The 24291-nt window shown below is 45.3% G+C and overlaps 1 protein-coding gene across 1 annotated transcript in view; it reads right to left on the bottom strand.

Annotated features, from left to right (window-relative positions):
- Positions 1-24291, bottom strand: part of FANK1 (fibronectin type III and ankyrin repeat domains 1) — a 125259-nt gene that overhangs the window by 13955 nt on the left and 87013 nt on the right. Inside the window, 5 exon segments of the mRNA XM_030940524.1 lie at positions 254-328; positions 1396-1477; positions 7919-7996; positions 8602-8726; positions 16969-17146. Of these exon segments, the coding sequence (XP_030796384.1) occupies positions 254-328; positions 1396-1477; positions 7919-7996; positions 8602-8726; positions 16969-17146 (538 nt within the window).

The raw sequence follows: 24291 nt of genomic DNA, 5'->3' as shown, positions 1-24291 counted from the left end.
AACTAAATGGCTACCCCTCTTCCTCAACATATGATTTACATTCTCTCCTGCATATTGTAAAACTTTATGATTACAACAGCGGGATTTCTAAGCCATCGCATGGTACGGACGGTTTGGGAGACAGAAGAGAAACTGGGTTCCTCCATGGCCCTTTTTCCTCCCATCCTTATCCTGACCAGAGCCTCTGAATAAAACAAAAAGTTAAATCCCCAAGAGAGATTTAAAAAAAAAAAAAAAGAAAGAAAAGCCATACCTGGTGTATCCTTTCTGGGCAGCAACCATCAGAGCGGTAAAGCCAAACTTATTGGGAACATCAACCTCAACACGGCTTGGGAAAGACAGAGAAAAGAGATGAGCATGCTCAGTCCAGCTACTGCAGAGTCAAAGCCAGTGGTTCTCATGGGGCTCAGGTGGCTAAAATGACTCATTTTACTGAAAATTCCAATTTCTTTGGGGCCATTAAATCTTTTCTTGTCTTAGACTGCTAAGAATCTTCTAAACTATATACCTAATATTCTACAAGATTCAAATGCATAATAAAAGAGAAAACTGCTGTCATTTCACTTAAAATATGCACGCTTTGGCTCAAAGCCATCGTGCCATCAGAAATAGCATTCTTAGATGAACATAGCTCTTTAAGATAGCGGAGGACAGTATCTTCACTGCTGACTCTCAACTCCACCAAACATGAGTTTGTATTGGTGGAGACTCAAGCTTTATCCTTGCCTCCCATCTCACCTACTGGGTAGAGAACAGTCCTGTTCAGGGAAGAAAGCAGAGGTCTTCACACACATACTCTAGCATAGCAGCTTTGGCTTTTTGTGGGAACCTTCTCTTAAGAGCTCCAAATTACAGAGCCATAATTCACAAATGACTTCCCTTCTAGGGCACCCAAAACTATTGATTCAAAAAGAACCTAGGTAACATCATCTACTTTTCATGTAGGAGGCAGCTTCCAACATCTCATCTGCAGCAGCAATATTCACCATTTTCTCTCTAGTGTTATATCAGCCTTTTAAATTCGAAAGCAGTTGATTTGGCGATTCCCTCGTTTCATCAGAAATTAGACATGGGCATCTGGGGGTGAAATTTGTCTAAATGCTGTGGCTTATAAGCAAGATACAGAAATCGTTTCTGGGAAGAAAATACGATACCCAGCCTTGTAATTTCCTTTTACAATTTCTATTACACAATTACAAAATATAACATTTACATGGGGCTTCACGAGCATCTTTATTAACTGTGGTTTATTAACTCACACCAGTCACCTGAGATCCATTTTGGAGGCAGTTTCAAAGGCATGGGAATTTTTAGGAAAACAAAATGAAGCTACTGCGTGTATTTCTATGCACTTTATAGGCATGGGGAAAAAAAAAGAACTGACAGGTCTCTCACCCTCCTTGAAGTATTCGGACAAGCAAATCTTCATCATTCACATTAACAGCCCGATGCAAGTGCTCGCTACTTACGGGCTCTCCTGGAGAAATGAGATGGAAGGCAGTCATCCAGAACATCAGGAAAGAAGACTCCTTCCCACTGTCTTCCTCCTGTGGCCTTCAGGGGATCATCTCCAGGAAGGCACTTGGCTATTTCTGTAAGTATATCTTAAATTTCCTACTCAACCGCTTCTTTTACCGACAAAGACCTTATTTTCACACGTTAACACAGCATCCAAGATGCCTCTTTGCAACCGTTTCTTCTGCACCTTCAGAAGCCAGCTGGTTTTTACATATTAAGAGAACATTTTGGCCGGGCGTGGTGGCTCAAGCCTGTAATCTCAGCACTTTGGGAGGCCGAGACAGGCGGATCACGAGGTCAGGAGATGGAGACCATCCTGGCTAACACGGTGAAACCCCGTCTCTACCAAAAAATACAAAAAACTAGCCGGGCGAGGTGGTGGGCACCTGTAGTCCCAGCTACTTGGGAGGCTGAGGCAGGAGAATCACATAAACCCAGGAGGTGGAGCTTGCAGTGAGCCGAGATCCGGCCATTGCACTCCAGCCTGGGCGACAGAGCAAGACTCCGTCTCAAAAAAAAAAAAATAAGAGAGAACATTTTGACTGACCTAAAGGCTTGGGACATTTTCAAGTTATAAAGTATTGCTTTGTGAATGTTATTTTGATATTTGGAAATAATCCTTTCAGATTTCATAAGACTTAATAAATGTCTCCTACAAGGGAGGAAAACCTCAGCAACTGTCACAACATGCTAGTTTCATTGGCCAAAGAGATGTTCAACTATTTTGGAAAAAAAAAAAAAAAAAAGGACAAAGTGCTTTAACATTTGAAATTAAAATTTTCAGTTCTTCCCAGGAATGTGACATACATGTTCGCCTTGTCTTCTGAGCTTGAGGGGTCAGAGGGCTTCTACACACAGGGAGGTGGGGAGCACCAGGAGAAAACTCAATTAGGGGAGAGAGCTTGCCAAGCGGAGCAGACCCAGGAAGAGTCCAGAAGCCTGAAAGAACAATGGGCCACAGTCGGGGAGGAGGGCATGCTTTGTACAGGGGACATCAGCTCCACAGCAAAGCCAGCAGGCAGGCGGGCAGCACAAGCAGAGGGAGAGTAAAGGGCTAGGAGAAGCCGCCCATCTTTCTAGGAGTTTCTGGTTTCATTTGTTTCTTATTCTACACCTTCTGATTTTAAAAAGGATCACGATTAGGCTTAAATAAAATAATACCAGTGAAGCACTTGGAAGAGCACCTGGCACATCGTAAGTACCCAGCACACGCCTGTTGTTGGGGTGACAGTAGCAGCAGCTGCCATCGTGAGTAGATACGGCCCCACCACCTCTTAGGTACTCCAGCTGTACACCCAGCCCCTCACCCACGTGTGGCAAGCGTTTGAGTTTATAATCCCTGGTCTAAATAACCTCAAAGGTCTCATTCATTCATTCAACAAACCTAAGTAATGTACACACCAAGTCCTGTGCTAGGCTCTGGAGGGTTAGCATGAACAGAGCTAACCATTAGCTCCCATGCTCACTTCCACTGTAGTGACCGCTTTCAGACCGTTATTATTCTAAACCCTGAAAGAAAATATCCACTCCTGCCCCATTCTCCCCCACTGTACCCTACACTGCCTCCTGGGGCTCACCCACCCTCCCTCTTAACCCATCCTCCCCCACTGCATCCTACACTGCCTCCTGGGGCTCACCCACCCTCCCTCTTATAGTCCGGCCCAGATTGATCAGCTTGCCTCCCTCTTCCTGCTCCTGATGGTAGAACATCTCTCTGGGGTGCCGGTTCCTGGGCCTGGGAGACACTTTTTCTCTAGGTTTCCTTGGGGGGTTTCAGTGGTGCAAAGTGAGCTGGGCAATGTACAAACTGGGAACACAGTGAGACAGGAGAGTAAAGGGATTTCTCCCAGAATGATCTTTAGCCGATACCTTTTCCTTTCTTTCGTAAAAATAAATTTATGCCAAGTTTAAATTATTTTGAAATAGCAATTTTGTCTGCTAGAGCTTGCCAATCTCTTACAGATTTTTTTTAGCTACATTATACTTCCTTTTCATCATTACATACATTTTTTAGATCAAAAGTGTCAAAAGTCACACAATAACCTGTCAAAGGCCAAGGCTCACCGCTGTCCCTGGCCTTCTAAGGCAGGTCATGCTGTGCCCAGTGGTTTCACTAGTAGGGCTTAGGAAGGAGGCAGGGTTTTATACCCCAGAGGACATCTGGTAATGTCTGGTGACATCTTTGGGTGCCACAACTAAGGAGATGGTGCACTGGCATCTAGAGAATAGAGGCCAAGGAAGCTGCTAAACGTCCCTGGTGTGCAGGACAGCCCCCACAACAAGGAACTATCCAGTCCCCAAAGGCCAGGAGTACCAAAGTTGAGAACCCTGGGCTAGATTAATAAGGACGTAAAATCATCATGTGTTTCATCTACACTTTAGGTGGATGAACTAAACCCATAGACTGTTTCCCTTTCTGTTGCTAACCAGAAGAGAGTGGTATGTTTATGAAAGTCTTTGTTATCCCATTAATAGGCCCCATGTTCTCCTAATCTCAAACTTCAGCTGCCACTAAAACATAAAAACAAGTCATTTGGATAAATCACTTATAACAACATGTAAAGCTCATGCTATTTCTACTAAGTTGTACAGTGTGTAGTATCCCAAATCAAATCCTATGAATTAAGCTGTATGTAGACTTTTTACACAGTGCTTTTAAAATTCTCCTCCAAACCATAAGACTGGGAGTCAGAAAGGCTAAGTTGTCCAAGGTCGCCCAGTTAGGAGAGGGCAGCATCAGAGCCAAGGCCAAGTCTTCCATGAGGCCTACTCCTTCCCTTTAGTATTCAGTAAATGCTGCAGTACCGACCAAGTCACTATATGCTTCCACTCTTACTAAATTTTGAAGACAGATGAACATCTTAAGTAAATGTGATCCTCTCCCAGTGTTGAAAGAAAGGGGATGCCTAAAAATCTTCCAAAAAGTGCTAACTGCTTGAGATGTTAGGGAAAGTTCTAAGGGCGCACCCCTGACCACCTCTCTACACCGACCCCATCTACTCCATAGCCTCCATCTTACTGAACAGCAAGGCTCTCCCGGTGGGGACACTTCCTAGCGCATCCTAACCAGGAAGCTCTGCAGCATGCAAAGGTTGGAAAATGAAACAAGTTCACTGCATGCTTATAAGCTAGAGGACCGCCTGTAGCAAAGACCAGGGCTTTCAGTATGAGGATATAATAAATGTAATGCCAATTCCAGCTTCCACAGGAGGTAATGAGCACTTCGCAACTTACTCTGAGAACAAAGGGACACCTCACAGAAGAGAGGGGAATTGACATAATTGTTGCTCAGTCCTTGCTTGTTGAGCAGTGACCACCATTCCAGGATGTGAGAGCTCTTTCTCAGCGTTAACTCCTTAACTGTCCTCACGCTACTACCAAGAGTGAAAAGAGAGACTGAGGATTACACTGGAACCTGTGTGAAGCAACAGAGGCACAAAAACGTCTCCATTTACATGAATTTGACAAAGAAACAGAAAAAGAAAAGGCCCTTGTTTGCAGTGCACAGCAATTCTTCCTACTCCCGCCATAGGCAGGAGTCCTGAGGAACAGAGGAAATTCCAGGGTGAACAGAATGTTCCATTCCTCCCACCCCTGAATCCTTCAAGACTTTGTGGGCCTGGCCCAAGGGAATGCCATCAATAAGTGCAACTGAATATTTTTAAAAGGCCGGCTGGTTGCTCTGCAGGTTTGTTTTTCTAGTGTTTACCCTGAGTGTTGCAATTGCAAATATCAAACTGATTCTGCCTATGGTGAGCATGTAAGCCCATGCGTTCATCTGAGCGGGATGGAACTCACCAGTCAGGCCCAGGTGAGCAGGGACCCTGATGAGGAGAAGGGCAGAGCAGGGCAGAGTGGTCTTGAGGAAGCCATCGTTCATATTCTTTAAGAGGGTTATTTAGCTGCAGATGTACCTGCAGATATTATAATATGGTGATAACACCTTTCTTGGTGAAATTTTAAGTCTTTATTAAAAGCAGTGAATAAATCACAAGCTCATTGGAGAAGATATTTGCCAATTAACAAGTAGCAGCTGTTTTTCTTTCTTTATAAGGGCCCAACTGATTAAAATTGTATGCCTCATTTAAGCAAGAATCTCATGTACTTTACCTGGGGGGAAAAAAAGGCTGTGCATTCTTTATTCAAACAAAGTGCATGCCTCTGTGATTCATTAAAACACTCTCAAACTGAATGCAAATTATCACCACACAGAAGCATTTGCACTTGCTCTGTATCGTGTGCACATTTTCAGTTCTTTGTTTAGCATGATCTGCCTCCTTAGGAGAATCTGCTTTGGATATTATAAATATATAACAATAGCATAAGGGAACTGCAGCCAGCCCGCAGAGCCAAGAGCCTTCCCCAGCTAGGAGGAGGAGGAGGAGGAGGAGGACACCTGATCCTCACCAACCAGTCCAGCCCCCTGAGGCTGAGAAGGCTTCCTGGCTGCAGGCAGTGATGCTATTATCTGGCAGTGAAATGGCCAGGATCACTCCCCCAACACACACACACACACACACACACCCCTAGTCACCACCACACTCATCCCTGCAGGAGGCCTCATCTAATTAGTCATGGAAACCATGGGGCTATAAGGACAGACGCCTTGCACCAGCTCTCCATGGCTGCCTCTGGAGTCAGCTCAGTGGGAAGAAGGCACATCTGGCCCACAGGCACAGCCTGATATGGTTTGGCTGTGTCCCCACCCAAATCTCATCTTGAATTGTAGCTCCCATAATTCCCATGTGTCATGGGAGGGACCTGGTGGGACGTAACTGAATCCTGGGGGCGGGTCTTTCCCATGTGGTTCTCATGATAGTGAATTAAGTCTCATAAAATCTGATGGTATTATAAAGGGAAATTCCCCTGCACATGCTCTCTCTTGCCTGCCACCATGGAAGACATGCCTTTCCTTCTTCTTTGCCTTCCACCATGGTTATGAGGCCTTCCCAGCCATGTGGAACTGTGAGTCCATTAAACCTCTTCCTTTATAAATTACCCAGCCTCAGGTATGTCTTTATTAGTAGCATAAGAACACACTAATAAACAGCCCTTCCTAAAAGAGCTCCAAATGGTATGCCAACCCCATGTAAACTCAGGCCAGGAGGGCCAAAAGCCCCTGCCCTGGCTTTGATGTGCTATTAAGAGGAGGCTAGAGGCCACCTGAAGCCCACCATGGAAGGCTGCAGAACCAACCATACTAACCCTCACGTGGAAGGTTCGGGTGAACTCTCACTGGCCAGTGGAAAACGAATACATCTCCCAACAAACATAAATGAAACCTGAGAAAATCAGTGTTTCTTTTCATACTCTTAATTCTGCCACTGGTCCTTAATTTTCACCCATCCATCCATCAAGTATCTTCTTTTTTTAGAGAAAGGGTCCTGCTCTGTTGCCCAGGCTGGAGAGTTCAGTGGTGCCACCATAGCTCACTGCAGCCTTGAACTCCTGGGCTCAAGCAATCTTCCAGCTCGGGCCACAGGCACACATGCTGACTTATTTATTAAGGATCTCCCACAAGCTAAAGATGGCCAACCCATCACCCACCCTTTCGAAGCCCGCAATGTAGGTGGGAGACCAAAAGTAGACAAATACTTAAGAGAAGATGCAAGAAGTGTTCCATAGAGGTGGGGGATACTGCTCTGTACCTGGGGAGGAGGGAAAGCATGTGACAGAGGAGGAGAAAGCCACACGAGGCATCTCCCCCACCGTGCTCGCCCATGGAGCAGACTCAGTGAGCACAGCAATGAAGTGAGTGCTCCAGGGAGGAGGGGCAGAGGTGGGGGACTACGGAGTGGCAGAAGGCCTGTGGAGGGTGGGGACAGCAAGAGGATGGGAGGGAACAGAAAGGTAGCCTGGGACGGCGTCCTGGCTGGGGTTGCCCGGAGAGTCTCTGTTCATCCACCTGGCTCCCTTTGCCACCTCTTCCTCCTACCCCTTCTCCTGCACGCCTTCTGCCTTCCTTCAGCACACAGAGCTCACGTTCTGCCGTCTTTGCTTTCTCATAAGAACCCGAGAGGTAAGTATGTTCCGTATAACAGCAAATGTTCTCAGCACTGCCGGATGAAGGACCAAGCCCTCTCGCTTAACCTGAATCCCCAGAGTTGACCATTTCACACCAGAAGTCTCCTCTGAAACTGTGTTTTTCACAGTTAAACTCCCAGTTTGCTAAACTCAGATCCTGTCCCCTAATGCCAGGTCTGCAACTGAAGGTACCACAGCTCAAAAGCTGAGTTAACTTTAGTCTACACAAAAATTGTCATGAAGAAATGCCTAAAGGACACAGATGAAAGCCACGGAAAGCACATACCTCCAAGCCAAATGCTACCCGGACTAAAATGGAAAAACAGCTTTACTCACAAAAGGAAGGCTTCCTTTGCACAGCTGAAAAATCACTCACCTGTGTTTTCAGTGGGTGGGTCGTGGAGAACACTTGTGACCATCCTAATTTTTACAATGTTCTTGCTCAGAGATAGTCCTGGACACAGCATCTTTAAAATGCTTTAAAATACCAACCTCAGAAACAACCTTAAAACTCAGCTGGCTGAAGGGCTCAGAGGTCTCCATGTGGGGCTCTCCCTTGCAGGGTTCTCCATGGATGCGGCAGCACTGTTCATTCTCCCTCACTCACCATGACCCCAGGAATCAGGTTTGTGTGGCGAGTTAAGACGCACACCCTGGGGTTTGTCTAAAATGGACAAGAAGCTGAATGGAGCTGCTCGCCCGAGGACGCTCAGGCAGGCGGCCTGCTTTGCTGCATGGGGACGCTTAGGCTTACCCAGCCCACATCCCTGTGGCCCATTTCCTAAGAAAGGTGACTCTACCCTTTTGTGTTGAATGGCTACTGACAGGACAGTTTTGGCACAAAAATAGCTCTCCCAGTTTGTGAAAGCAGAATTAGACTTCCCTGACATTACAAGTTACGGCAAAGGCCCAACTAGTAAATACTGTTGCAGTGTTTTAAAATGGTATCATTCCTGCTTCTGGTAAGGCCGAACAAGAGGCAGAATATTTTCATCTCTAAATTGCTTGTCATCTCCATTGATCTAGAGACAGGTGAGCGTGGAGAGGCTGAATACTCACTGGTCGTAGACACTGAGACGAGTGGGCTGTACTCACACTCCCCAGAGGGGCTGGTGACCTTCAGGCGAAATCTGTACAGCGTTCTTGGTTCCAGACCTTCAACAACATGCTTCGTTGCATATCCCCTAGACAGGAGGAGACAAACATGCTGACACCAGGTAGCTTAATCCGCACTCTCTGATAAGACACGAGAAGAGCAGATAGAAGTGATGTTCCTTCTATTTCCAGGACACAGCTGATGGATCCTGCTTTGCTGAACTCCTAGAGAATGAAGGACAAGTCCCACATGGCACCTCTATCCCTACCCAGCAGATGCCCTCTGTCCCATAGGGCCTAGTCTGCGGCCTGACACATAGCCAGCACGCCGTTTTGTACTATGGAGAAATAATCACGTTAACTGTGACATTTGTCCTCAAGTGACAACGTTTTATGTTTGAAAGATAAGACAGGCAGTCAAATCGTATATATGTAATTTTCAAGTGGGGGCCATCTAGTGGTGGGGGCTGTGAGGCTAATACATGGCTGCATAACTATTGCAGGCAAAATACCACTGCAGGGAAAGGACCTGAAGAAGTCACATGCAAGGTTGCTCGTAGCCCATGAGCAACTTCCAGTAGAGCTGGGAGCTCAGGCAGCACACGGAAGACAATGCTAACATCATGCCCCATGGTCAAGTTCATCTTAGGAACGTTTGTGGGAAATGGATGCTGAGCACTTCTGGGATAGAAATCTGATGAGAGACTCACGATGGAAATCCACACACCTCCAGAGGGAGGTGGGACTGAGTCTAAACATCTGCAGCCTGCAAAATGAGCACCAAGAAATGAAGCTAGGTAGTTTGCCTGCCTGCTCAGAAGATGCTGGGACCCAGCGCAAGTGCTAAGATAGGACCCCACCCTTTGCTTGTGAGGCAGGTCCCAGGAGCCTGGCTTTGAGTGGTATGCATTCTACAATATCAGGTCTCCAAAAGTTGACTGAGCTGCACATATTTCCCAATATTACCCAAAACCTCTATGTTACCCACTTCTCCGTTCTGCCAACATTCTTTCTTCTTATCTGACTAAACTCCATGCATCCCTTTTCAAATCCTGTCTCAAAATTTTTCTTTTCTTCTACTTAAAGGCTTGGTTTTCGAGAGGGGTGTGTGTGTCATTTCCAGCTCTTACTTCTTTCCTGCTTCAACACTTAATCCAGTTCTTGTTCTCCTCCCTTGGACCATTCTCCATAGCTCCTTAGATGCCAAGGTTACCACTGTTTCCCTCCAGTTTTTTTTTTTCCTGTCTCTAGTTTTTACTTTTATTCTCAATAGATCCTCCAAAGATACCACAACCATTCTTTGGGATTCATAACTAATTTTTCAAGGATGTTTACGTGCAACTAAATATTTATACATCGATTCCATTCCACACAACTCAACAAGTGTATCTAGTGTATCTAGCGCCCATTATTTGCAAGGTGTTGGAACAGGCTGGGATGCAGCCCTGCACCAGCTCAGGGCCAAAATGAACCTGTCAACACTAAGTTGAACCCAACTTCCTAGTGATGGGGTGGCAAGAAGAGGGGCAGTCAAGGACAGTGAAGAAGGGACAGCTGAGCAAGGGTGAAATGACAGTGCTGGAGTTAGTATCACTAATAAACACCTGAAAACCTGCCTTCAGATCTGGGCCACGTGGGTGAGCTAACACCTCACCTAATCATCAAACAGCCTTGCCCACTCACTCCCAGCCCCCACCGGATTCTTTCCCCCGAAGGATGAGGCATGGCACTAAGTGTGTGGCTAAAGAACAGACCCAACACTTGTCCTAGAGGGAGGAGTATTCCCAAAGGAGAACCCAGAAGGTCTTCTAAGTTCCTTCTGCCAAACTCATCCATCAAACAAGTAATTCCCCCACTGAGGAACAGGCATGGGGCAGGAACAGGTACTTGAGGAACAGGTACAGGGCAGAGGGAGTGAGGTGCCAGAGAGTGTCCTCTGGTAGAGGTATCTCTGATGTCAAGTGAGAAATGGCATAAAGGACTTCCATGACAGACAGGCAGATGTCTTCCAGGCAGTCTGAGAAAGGACTTCCCAGCAGGGTTGAAAGAACACACAACGCCTGGGAAAGTCAGGTTCTAGGTGCTCTCACTGTGGCGAGAGTCAGGGTGCAGAAGAGTCTGGCACGTCCAGGAAAGAGGTGCCTCTGTGAAATCTGGAGACAACTCTAATATCATAATTCTAACTCTAACATCTAACAGAATCTTTTTTTGAAAACTGAAAAACATTTACAAAGACCTTCTTCACTTGATGTTTCTGTCCTTTGTTAAAATGTGAAATTTCAAGGTAAAATCAAATACTGAACGTTCATTGATCCTGTTTTTACATCACAAAGTTACTTCAGGCACCAAATCTAAATGACTTCTTGGGTGTAGCACCAGCAGAACCAAGAAAAAGACTAAGCACATTAAGGCACCTCTGACCACGTACGTGTCTCTGCCTCCCTGCTCTGTGCACTGGTGGATTCAGCCTCCTAACCGACATCATCTTTGCTAGAAACATTTCTCTTCACCTAAAAGAAGCCAAATGAGCTGGAAGTCAAGCTGGCCTCCACAGTCTCTACCATCCCTGCAGGAACATGCTCCTTTCCCCACAGAATTAAGGTCGAGTTCCTCTCCCCTTGAACAGGATGGAAAGTGGTGGAAGTGAATCGGTACAGCTCTGGGTCTGGGTCTTAGGATTCCCAGAAGTTTCTGCTTCTCCTTGCTTGGAAGCTGGCCACCATGTAAAGAAGTTCAACTTGCCTGTTGGAGAAAGACGCCACCTAGTAAGACAGAGTCAGTGGAAGACCCAGACCACAAAGGAGATGAAGAAGCCCAGCCAGCCTCCTATTGTCCTGGCCGTCCCAGCCAATGCATCACACATGGGTGAAGCCATTTGGTTCTTCCAGCCCCAAGAGAGCTGCAACAGTCAAGACCACATGGGGCAGAAACAAGCCATCAACACCCTAGCCAAATTACAGATCATGAGCAAACACATGACTGTTTCTGCTGTAAGCCGCTCAGTCTGGGGCTGGTTTGTTATGCAGCAGGTAACTGAGATAGTATGTATCAACAAAAAAGAAACTGTAGGAAAGACAATGAAGAAATAAAGCCAACGGCATTACAAAAACTTTTCCATCAAGAAACCGAGAAGTAGATAAGTGTTAAAAATTGATATAAATACATTTACCATAAAAGTAAAAGCTCTAAAACCAAGATAAATATTCAGAAAAACCACCAGAGCTAAAAAGTAATAATTTTTTTAAAACTAAAATGTATCAGTCTGGCACAAAGAAGTCTTGTGAGTAGGTAGATTTTGATGTTAAATGAAAATACGTCCATGAATACTTAGATATTTGGGTCACAGAAACTGAGCCCTCAACAATGTGTGGCATCTGAAAAGACCTTTAGAAGTTCAATGAGAATCTAATGGCCAAGGCTCACCGGAATTCAATGCAAGGTGTCAGAGACTTAGCATAGTATTAGACCAAAACAAAACCAGAAGTGCTCCCAATAAAATCCAGTATTGCTAAATACCATAAGGTCACCCTGAAGCAAACAGTACCTCCATAACCCCTGGAAAGGGAAATAACGCAACTGTGTTAGAAACCAGATGTTACCGAGCACACTTGTGAAAGGCTGAAGACTCTTGCATCACTAGAGATGGCTCCAAAGAGAACAAAAGACACAGCAGGGACCCAGGACACAACTGCCCCCCAGGGTACTCTACAGTGATGACAATGCAGGCACAGGGAGGACTCACAAGCGCAGTTCATTGAATCCATGGAGAAGCGCAACTTTACCTCGACATGACAGCTGAAAAAATAAATGAATCTTAGAACTATTTCCATAGTAGAGGAAAGTCTATAAAAATGTGAAGCATAGCCTTGTTTTTGTTATCAGTCAACAAGCAAATGTTTGATGCAAGAGCTGAGCAAATATGAAGCATAAGAAGCTAAATATTGAAAAGCCCAAAGACTCAGTTACCAGACTTCCCTTTCTTCTCTACACTCCCTCCTTCAGAACTCCAATCCAGCCTCATGCTGATGACTCTGGAGTCTGTCTCTCCAACCCAGACCCCTTTCCCTGGCCCTTTGACATCTCCAACTGCCTCCTTGACATCTTGACTTGGATGTCTCATAGTTTCAAACTGATCTACTTTACCCACAGTCTTCTCCATCTCTGTTATTATAGTTGCTCAGGCCAAACCCTGAGTGCCTCCTGTGAAAGACTGGATTGTTGTTTAGAGACACGAGGTACCCTCCCACAAGGATCCTACCTCCTCGCCCTATTGAACTCAGACATGGCTGCATGTCTTGCTTTCAGCAATGAAGTATACGCAGAAGTGAAGTATGTCATTCTGGGTGGAAGCTTCAAGAAACAGTGTGCCATGCTCTCTCCCCTGCCACAGTGACTGACAATGTTCAGGCAGAGGCTGCCGCATTGGCCTGGGCTGCAGTAGGAGGACAATGCAGGACGGAGCCCTGGCCCAGCCACGGTGGGCATGGTGTATGGGAGGGAATTGCTGCTGCCATAAGCCACTGAGACTGTGACACTTATGCTTCAGGCAGCATCACTTGGCCTGTGCTGGCAGTCACATATCCCTTGACCAGTATCTCTCTCACATCCCACATCCAGTCCACCAGCAAGTTCTTAAATCCATCTTTAAAGCATATCCTGCATCGTCCCATTTTCCACCGTTGTGCTGTCTCCCACCTAAACTGTTTCAAAAGTTTCCCCGTCAGTCCTCCCTGCTGCTTGCTGCCTGGCCTACCTACGGCCTGTTCCCAACTCAGCAGCCAAAGGGATCCTTGTAAAACACAAGCCAGATCACGCCTCTTCTCAGCTTCACAATCTCCAGTGGCTTTCCGCGCCTCTCTCAGAGTAAGCCAGAGTTCTCCCAATAACTTTCGAGGCCCAGGCAGTGACCTCTCACGACCCAGCTGCCCTCACCCCCATTACCTTCCTCCTTGTTCCCGCTGCTCCTCAATGCTCCTGGGACCTGCCGGGTACACTTGCACCACCAGGCTTTCTCACCTGCCCTTTGCTCTGTCTGTAAGGTTCTTCCCCCCGATAGTTGCAAGGCTCCAGGTATCCTTGCTTCAGATCTACTCAGAAGTTACCTTCTTAGTGAAGACTTCCCCACCTCTACCCCAGGCCCTCAATTTTTCCTATGCTGCTGCCCCTTAGTACATATTGCCTGCTGACTACCTATTTTTACTTATGTATCTTATTTACTGTTTGCCTTCCTCATCACGAGGGAGGAATTTTTTCCCAGTGCCATATCCCCAGCATCCAGAGCAGTGTCTGACACATGGCAGACACTCAATAATACACGCTGATGGAATAAATTTAATGCATGGCACGGGCAGCAGTGATCACAGGAATTTAGGGCACAGATATAGGGTAGTAAGGAGAACTTCTCAGTGGAGGTAAAATCTGACCAGGGCAGAAGAAAGAATAGGGTGAGGGGAAAATCTGTCCAAACAGCGGAAAAAAAACTGAACACACATGCAGAAAACATCAAGGCATATTCAAAGGACAGTAGGAAATCTGATTGGAGGGTTTGTGCTGAGAAATAAGAGGCAACAAGAAAGGCAGGTGTGGGGAAGCTGTGAAAGGCATTAATTGTTAGTCTAAGGAATTTGGCCTTTATCCTTCAAGCAATGGAGACCCACCAAAGATAATCTGACAAAAGAAAGATTAAAATGGAAATTAGCCCGGCAAGATAGAACGATGAGGGAAAAATTTAAAAAAGGAATAAAGTCAACTCCTTCCATGAGAAAATACACTGGGCAGGTGTAGGAGCTGCGGATCCACAAATGAGCTAGAGGGAAATGGAGCTTACATCCTGCAGGGGAAAACCCCAGCTAATGAGGGAAAGCACAGAAGCAATTCTACAAATGGAGAACTCAGTAACTGACTGGCTATGAGAAGCCATGGAGGAAAGCCCAAGTCAAAGACAATGTCATTGATTCCAGATAAACTGATGACTGATGGGAACAGAAACTGACAAATCAAGAGGAAGTTCTTAAATCCACAATCCAAATATCAGGTATTCTAGATAATCACTTTTTACAAGCAAAGCATTTGCTAGTTTTAATGCCATGTAGAGAAAGAAATAAGGAAGCAAAAGAGGTCAAGATTAATACAGCCTAATTCTGCCACCTAGCGTCAAGATTTGTACTCTATAATTCCGCGAGAAATGCAGGCATTTTCCCACTGTCCTTAGAGCGGGGACCACAGATGTCACTGCCAGACCCACAACGCCAGGTTGTCTTTGGAGCGTGAGTGCGTTCTCCAGCCTGACAGCAACCAGGTCTCTGGGAAGAATGCAGACAACACAGACACACACCTCAGGCTGGAAGCCAGCACACGCAGCTGTGGTTTCTCTAGCTGAGGCTGCCTACCTGGCCACCCAGGAAAGGAACAGCCAAGGAAGAAAGAACGATTCAGTATGGCCCCACTCACCTGCCCAAGCACAGCCTGTGGTGCTAAGGTGATGGGGTAAAGAAAGATGTCTTTTTCTTTCTCCAGAGAAATGCTTCTTACAATTCATGCTTTTAGATAGAAGAAGCATACTTTCAATGAGTAAAACGACATGATTAAAACAATATTTGACTAGTTAGAACAGAACTACTTTTACATGGTTACCTACATTTCCAATTTTTTTTAAGGCACAGAGAAATTTCTCAAATATCAGATACATTATCACTCAGGTAACAGTTGAAGTTGGAGCCTTCATATACAGATTACATATTTTTATATATTTTATATGCACATACACACAAACATATCTATCTCTTCATGTCAGCATTTTTATCACAATGCAAACTTGAGAAAAGGCCAGGAAAGTGACGGGCCTGTTCTGTATCTTGGCAACATCAAAGCCAGTATCCTGACTGTGATGCTGCACCATCGCATTCAAAGATGTTACCATAGGGAAATGGGAAAAGGTACAGTCACCCTGTATTATTTCTTACAGCTGGGTATGAATCTATAATTATTTCAAAATTAAAAGTTTACCTAAAAACCGTATTTGTATCTCATTTTTGGTATTCCTGAATCACAAAATAGTCAGTTTTTGCAGTTTTCAAGTGGTAAATCTATCAAGGGAGAAAAATAAGTCAGAGATGATATGAAGACTGAGAAGAAAAACACAACATTTTTTGAGACAGAGTCTCACTCTGTCACCCAGGCTGGAGTGCAGTGGCACAATTGTGGCTCACTGCAGCCTCCACCTCCCAGGCTCAAGTGATCCTCCCACCTCAGCCTCCCAAATAGTTGGGACTACAGGCATAAGCCACCACACCTGGCTAACTTTTGGATTTTTTGTAGAGATGGGATTTCGCTATGTTGCCTAGGCTGGTCTTGAACATCCAGGTTCAAGGGATCTGCTCACTTCAGCCTCCCACAGTGCTGAGATTACAGGCATGAGCCACCATGCCTGGCCAAAAATGACTTCTTGATTACTCCTGGTGGTATTTGTTCATGCAAGAAGCATTTGGAGGGCCTGCTATATAACAGCCAGCACTGTCAAGGAACCGGCTGTCAAGGAACCGGCTAGAGCGTTAAGCAGGCAGGAGTCTTATTTGTCTCTCGCCAAGTTTAATACTGGGTGGGGAGGCAGGAAAGGAACAAGAAGTAAACAAGTAACAAGGTAAACAAACTCAGCAAACAAGTAAACGAGTAAAACAAACCCAACGGAGCTAAATGCTATGTGGCATACAAAACGAGGTTCTGAGCTACAGGAGGCCTGTGTGGAAGGATGGCTACTTCAGATGGCCTTCTGGGGACGTGGGGTTGTGTCATCTGAGATTGGCAAGGTGTGAAGGAACCAGCTGTATAAAAACAGAAGGAAATGTATTCAAGGCAACAGCAACAAGCAAGACCCTGTGATGGGAAACGGCTTGGCCTGTCAAGGCTGAGAGGCAGCCAGCGTAGTATAAGAGAATTGACAAGGGGACAATGGTATGACATGAGATCAGAGAAGTTGGCCGGGGCAGACCATGCGGGGCCATCCTACGTCAGTGAACACAACAGCCTGATGGGAAGCTCACCGAATTTCATCAAGCTATCGTTTGAGTGTGTCTCTGCATTCTGGATTTTAAATGCGTATCATTAAAATATTTCAGAAGTCAAAGAAGCTCTCAAAGGTACAGAGGTTTAATTTCAAAGTTCCTGCTAATGCCTATTTTCCAAAAATTTTAATTCATAAAAGAGCATGAATAAAAATGATGCTGACTCATTCTTTAATTTGAAACAAGCAGTGGCTTTTTAAAGACAACAGAAATCATTCCAGCTAATCAGGAAGTCAAGGCAAAGTGGCAGGCAATTCAACACTGCACCTACGCATAAATGACACCGTAAGAGTGTATTTTGGGGTCTTCTTCTTCAATGGAGAACCTGAACCACTGCTCCTGAGGTCCTTGGCGTTTGGCTTTCTTTTCCAGATCCCAGTATAATTCAATGCTGTGATGAGTCACTTTGCCCACGACAGGTGGATGAGGCTTTGAGGCTGGCGTGATTTCTAAAAAAAGAAATGATACCGAATTTCAGGACCCAGTTTCCATAAGGAAGAGAGACCAGTCGAGGGGATTACAGCTGCTTGGTGATCGAGCTATTTTTCTGAGCATAAGGCACACATATGAGCATACCTCCCTGTTGCTTAAAGAACCCCTGAAAAGCTAGATACAAAATTCAGCCGATGTGTGAGCTACCACGGTCTTCAACAAGCATGTATTGTACCATGCCCATCAATATCATGCCACCCACTGACCCTTCCAAAGGGATGCTTAACATATCAAACGAATGAGGTTGTACTTGACCTGCTGGAACACAGTTTGCTTCTATTAATCCTTCAGTGACTGGCTAACAAAGCCAAGAGACGAATGCTCTGATTCAAATATCTGGAACATAGATGACAAAGGGTTGACTCTATGCTGTATAAACAGTCCTCAGAAACTAACCAAGAATAAGGGCCCAAGGTTAGTAACAAACCTAGCAAAAGATGAGCAGCACACAAAAGAGCAAAAACAAATTGCCAAGGTAATATCTGGAAAGATGCTCATATTCCCTAATGCTCACAGAAATTGGTAACAATGGGGTATAACTTTATATCCAGTCAGAAACTGAAAAATTTCATAACTTTCAGAAGTCACAAGATAGGGAGAGGATATTCTCATGTGCTGGTTGTAGGGAAATACGAATTACGGCTTTAGAGGGCAATACGGAAGCATCTATTAAAATTAAAAATACACATATCCCTCTGTCCCACCATCCCACCCTTCTGCAGAAATCAGAGCATAAATACACACAAGAGTGAGTGGCCAAGATGGCTGACTAGAAGCAGCTGGTGTAGCTGGCTCTCATGGAGAGGAACAGAAGGAGCAAGTGAATACACCTTCAACTGAAACAGCCAGGTACTCCCACTGGGACTAATCAAGGAAACAACTTGACCCACCGAGAACAAAGCAAAGCAAGACAGGACGATGGCCCACCAGGGGGCAACACGGAGCCACGGGCTCCTGCCCAGGGAAGCAGTGACTGAATGGGCGACCCAGAAACCGCACTTCTCCCATGGATCTTTGCAAACCTCAGGTTAGGAGATCTCCATGCAAACCTCTCTCTACAAGGGCCTTCAGTCTTCAGTCTGACAGAGCTGCAGGGAGTCTTGGCAGAGCAGCCGCTCAGGCATGCGTGGAGACCCTGGAGCCTTAGCTACTCAGGCTTTCGAGCAAAAGTAGCCATAGCTCTGGCAAAGTGAGAGGTGAGACTCCCGCACATACCCTTAGGAAAGACGATGAATCCAGGGGGCTGTGCAGCAACAGCCCGCAGGCCCCACTTCCAATGCACCTCATGAGATGAGACCCCACTGGCTTGGAATTTCAGCCAGCTTCCAGTAGTGGCATTGCACCTCCCTCAGAAGGAGCTCCCAGGGAGAGGGACAGGCCACCAGCTTTGCTGTTTGGGCACCTTAGCCATTCCAGTCTTCAGGCTTTGGAGAGTCTGAGCCAACACAGGGCAGAAGGGATCCCCCAGTACAGCATAGCTGCTCTACCGAAACGTGGCCAGACGGCTGCTTTAAGCAGGTACCTATCCTGTTCCCTCAATGGGCAGAACCTCCCAACTGGGGCCTCCAGCCACCCCCTGCCCAAGCTGTCCATCTGACAGATGGACATTGAATTTCCCCGGGATGGCACTCCCAGGGGGAGAGGTGGGCCACCATCTTTGCTGTTCAGGTTGCCCTAGTCGTTCCAGCCTTTGGGCCTCATAGTATCCGAGGTGATCGGGGACTGAAGCGGACCCCTAGCACAGCACAACTGCTCTACCGAAACGTGGCCAGACTGCTTTAAGTGGGTCCCAGACCCGTTCCTCCTCACCAGCTGGGACCTCCCAACCAGGGTCTCCAGCCACTTCCTACAGGTACCTTTGGCCCGACACCAGGTCCATACCTCCCTGGGACGAAGCTCCCAGAGGGAGGGACAGGCTGCCATCTTTGCTGTTTCTTAGCCTTCACTGGTGACACCCCCAGGTTCTGGAAAATCTGAGGTGACTAGGGACTGGAGCAGGCCCCAAGCATACCACAGTAGCCATATGGAAAAGTGGCCAGACTGTTCCATGGGTGCCTGTTCCCATATCTCCTCACCGGACAGGTCCTCCAGGCCTGGGCCTCCAGCCACCACTGCCAGAGCTATGGAGCCAGTACCAACTCAGCAACTCCCTGAACAGAGCCTCCAGGGGCAACTGAAAGCCTCTCTCCCACTACCTCAGCAGTGGAACTGCCCTTGCCACCCTCAAACTAACAAAGGAGCAAAGACTCTAAGAGTGCCTTATCTACACCTCCAACAAGCTACAGTCAACCCCAGGAGAGGCAGCCAGTCTGTCTCCCACAGGTCCCACACCCCCTCTCCCCCGCATGGCTCATCAGCAGACAGGGAACCCCTGGCTTGGGCACACAGCACAAACCCTCCACCTTGGGCTGACTGCACTGAGTGATTGCTGACCCACATCTCTCTGGGGTGGAGCCCCCAGTAGTCAAGCAAATGACCCTTGGCCACAACCCCTGCTAAGATCTCTTCCTGTGCTGCCTCTAAGCTGGGGAAGGAACATAAACACTGAGCTCACCCCAGAACTGCAGTGGGCATTCCAGGAGTGCCAAGGAGAGCCAGCACTCAAGTGGGAGAGGAACGCACAGTTTCAGAGCACTGAAAGGGAACACGGCGGAAACTGTGAGGAAACAGGGGAGTCACACAACCAAGCAAGAGTCTAGCAACTGACCAGTACACCTAAGTGCCACCTACTGGATCACACCCTAAAGCTTCAACACCAAAAATACCTCATTAACATACCCCCCTCTGAAACCAGAGACAAGTAAGCTTCAAATAAAGACCCTACACAAAGCATCAGCCCAGTGAAAACATCCAGAAAAGAAGTCTGCTGACTGTACTCAATCTACATTAAAGGAACACCCACACGCAGAGATGAGAAAGAACCAGCAAGAACTCTGGTAACATTCAGATGACCAGAGTGTCATATGTCCTCCAAATGGCCACACCAGTTCTCCAACAAGAGTTCTTAACCAGGCAGAACTGGCTGGAATAAAGGAAATAGAATTCAGAATATGGATAGGAACAAAGATCACTGAGATTCAGAAGGATGGTGAAACTCAATCTAAGGTAAAGAAGAATCACAAGAAAATGATACAGAAGCTGAAGGATAGAACAGTCAGCATAAAAAAAACTAATGGGTCTGACAGAGCCGAATAATATAAAAATTTTACAATCGGTTGCAGTAGCTCACTCCTGTAATCCCAGCACTTTGGGAGGCTGAGGCAGGTGGATTGCCTGAGGTCAGGAGCTCGAGGCCAGCCTGGTCAACATGGTGAAACCCCATCTCTACTAAAAATACAAAAATTAGCCAGGTATGGTGGCAGGCACCTGTAGTCCCAGCTACTCGGGAGGCTGAGGCAGAAGAATTGCTTGAACCCGAGAGGCGGAGGCTGCAGTGAGCCAAGATTACGCCACTGCACTCCAGCCTGGGTGACAGAGTGAGAGACTGTCTCAAAAACAAAAACAAAAAAGAATTTTACAATGCAATCACAAGTATTAACAGCAGAATAAACCTAACTGAGGAAAGAATCTCAGAACTTGAAGACTGGTTCTCTGAAATAGGTCAGGCAAAAATGAAAAAAAATTTTTAAAAAAGGAATGAATAAAACCTCTGAGAAGAATGGGATTATGTAAAGAGGCCAAATCTACAAATCACTGGCATCCCTGAAAGGGAGAAGAAGAAAGCAAACAACTTGGAAAACAAATTCCAAGATATCATCCATGAAAACTTTCCTAACCTTGTTAGAGGGGCCAACAGTCAAATTCAGGAAATACGGGGAACTCCTGCAAGATTCTACACAAGAAGATCATCTTCAAGACAGATAATTGTCAGGTTTTCCAAGGTTGAAATGAAAGAATGTTAAAGGCAGCTAGAGAGAAAGGGCAGGTTACCTACAAAGGGATCCTCATTAGGCTAATAGTGGACCTCTCAGCTGAAACCCTACAAGCCAGAAGAGATTAGAGGCCTATTTTCAACATTATTTTTTTTAAAAAATCTTCAACCAATAATTTCATATCTTGTTAAACTAAGCTTCCTAAGAAGAAACAAGATCCTTCTCAGATAAGCAAATGTTGAGGAACTTCATCACTAGACCTGCCTTATAAGAGATCTTGGAAGGAACAGTAAATATAGAAAGGAAAGACTGCCACCAGCTAATACAAAAATCCACTTAAACACACAGACCAGTGTCACTGTAAAGCAACCACACAAACAAGCCAACATAATAACCAGCTAGTGACAGGATCAATGACAGCAGCAGCTAATGACAGGATCAATGATAGGACCAAACAGCACAATGGCAGGATCAAATCCACACATATCAATACTAACCTTGAATGTCAACAGGGTAAACATCCCACTTAAAAGGCACGGAATGGGAGAAAATGTGTGCAAACTATGTATCTGACAAAGGTCGAATACCCAGCATCTATAAAGAACTTAAACACATTTACAAGAGAAAAATAACCTCATTAAAAATTGAGCAAAGGACATAAACAGACACGTCTCAAAAGAAGACATACATGTGGCCAACAAGCACATGAAAAAAAAGATCAATATCACTGATCATTTGAGAAACGCAAATCAAAACCAAAGAGATGCCATCTCACGCCAGTCAGAATGGCTATCATCAAAAGTCAAACTCAGATGCTGGCGAGGTCACAAAGGGAACCCTTACACACTGTTGGTGGGATAAACGTGTCCAACCATTGTGAAAAGCAGTGTGGCAATGCCACAAAGAGCTAAAAGCAGAACTACCATTTGACCCAGCAATCCCATTACTGGGTATATACCCAGAGGAATATAAAGCATTCTACCATAAACACACATGCACATGAACGTTCACTGCAGGACTATTCACAATAGCAAAGACATGGAATCAACCTAAATGCCCATTGATGACAGACTGGATAAAAAAACGTGGTACATATACACCATGAAATATTATGCAGCCATAAAAAAGAATGAGATCATGTCTTGCGCATGGACGGTTCTGGAGGCTATCATCTTTAGCAAACTAATGCAGGAACAGAAAATCAAACACCGCATGTTCTCTAAGAGGAGGCTAAATGAGAACAACTTAGGAACACAAAGAAGGAAACAACAGACACTGGGCTCTCCTTGAAGGGGGAGGGTGAGAGGAGCAGAAAAGGAAACTATTGGATATTGAGCTTAATACCTGGGTGATGTAATACTATGTACAACAGACTCCTGTGATGCATGTTTATCTGTGTGACAAACCTTCACACATACCCCCAAAACTAAAATAAAAATTTAAAAAGTTAAAATGGATACAGAGACACATACATAAGGACATTACCATAGTTTTCAGCAGTTTACAGTAAAACAACAACAAAAAAAGATGACCTATTTATAAGGGAATGGACAAATAAGTTATTCTATGTCCATAAAGTGGAACATTATACACCCTGTGAAAAATGAATTTGTTCTATACTAGGTGCTTTGAAAGGACCTCCACTAAGTATTATTGGGTAAGAAATCAAGGGGCAAAGAAAAACAGAATATTCCATTTTTGTCAAAAGTAACAAGGGGTACAGTAGAGTGTATACCAAGCTGTTTAGCATGCAATTTTTCTATGTTAGTTTTGTCTCCCCTGCTACACTTTACTCAATGCTTCTTCAGTCTCAAATATATCACAGATTTACGGCATTGCTCATTTAAAAAGAAAGGATCTCTTGAACCAATGTCCCAAGTAGCTGACCAACCACCCTCTGAAGACCCAGGGGTCCTCCTGCAGTGCAGTCCCGCTGAGAAAGACCAGGCTGCCCTGGTCTTGCCCACCCCAGGCCAGTGGGGCACACAGCCAACAATTTCACTTACACGAAGATCCCAGAGATATACTAGGAGGCATCCTGCAAGCTCATTTTCCCAACTTTATTTTCCAAATGTTTATAGAGAGCTTGATGAAATCAGATAAACCCAGGTTTGAATATGTTCTCTGAAACTGAGTTAAAAATACCACAAAGTGTTTCCTGATAATTAAGTTAAAAAGTATCTAAATAAATGATGGCATATTTCCTACAGTAAAATCCTAACAACTAAAAGAAATTAGCTGTATGAGTTTTTTATACACCTGCATCAACATAGATCAATTCAAAATGAATGGATGGAAAACATGGGTTGCAAAAGGACACACTACATGAGTATAACACACAAAAAACACTACATGTTGTTTATGAATGCACAGATATGTAGTAGAATGAAAAAGCTGATGGGAAGAACACACGCCACCTCAACAGCATAAGGGAAGGGATGCGGGCATGATGGGCAGGAGGAGGGTCTTGCCAGTATATTTGTAAGGTTTTATTTCTTCATGAAAAGACTTTAGGACACATATGGCAAAATGTTAACATCTTAAACCAAATGGTACATTGAGTACATTACCATTTGAAATAATTTTGATATGTTTAAAATATTAGTTTTTGAAAACTATAAAAATCAACGATATATATTACCCTTTCGGGCCGCTTGGTTTTCTCAGAGAAACCAATTTCAGGGTTCTAGATACTGAGGGATACATGTGGAAGAAGGAACTACTGAGCCAGACACTGACCTCTTACTGTGAGTCATCTCACTGAATCCCAGCAATTCTGGCTGATGGATGTCATGATGACTCACATCTTCACATCCTTGTATCATGACATCAGTGTTGAACAACTCATGTTTTCCCAGCCCACTAAAACCAAACACCAGGAATGGTAGACTGTTATGGATTACCCCCAAAATAACCAGAAGCCAACAAGCATTTCAGTTCCAAAGACATTCAGCCTAGAATCCTACTAGAGATCAGAAAAGGCAAGCATATCTAAATTAATGTCAAATTTCAATGCAGTTCACCATGAAGCTGTGTGAGGAGTAAAAAGATAACATTCCCAGAGACCCAAGAGTTTCTTATGGCCTGCTCTTTACCGATCACTGATCTAGGTATACAATGAGAGATCTCCATTAGTGAGCACGGCACCAGCCACAGGTGGCCCACTCTCCAGCTGCTACTAATGATGGAGCCAAAACCCTCATTGCTAGCCATCACCCCCCTCCAGATCT

The sequence above is a fragment of the Rhinopithecus roxellana genome, chromosome 11, assembly GCF_007565055.1.
Source record: "Rhinopithecus roxellana isolate Shanxi Qingling chromosome 11, ASM756505v1, whole genome shotgun sequence".
Classification (NCBI taxonomy): domain Eukaryota; kingdom Metazoa; phylum Chordata; class Mammalia; order Primates; family Cercopithecidae; genus Rhinopithecus; species Rhinopithecus roxellana.
This window is presented reverse-complemented; position numbering and strand designations above follow the sequence as displayed.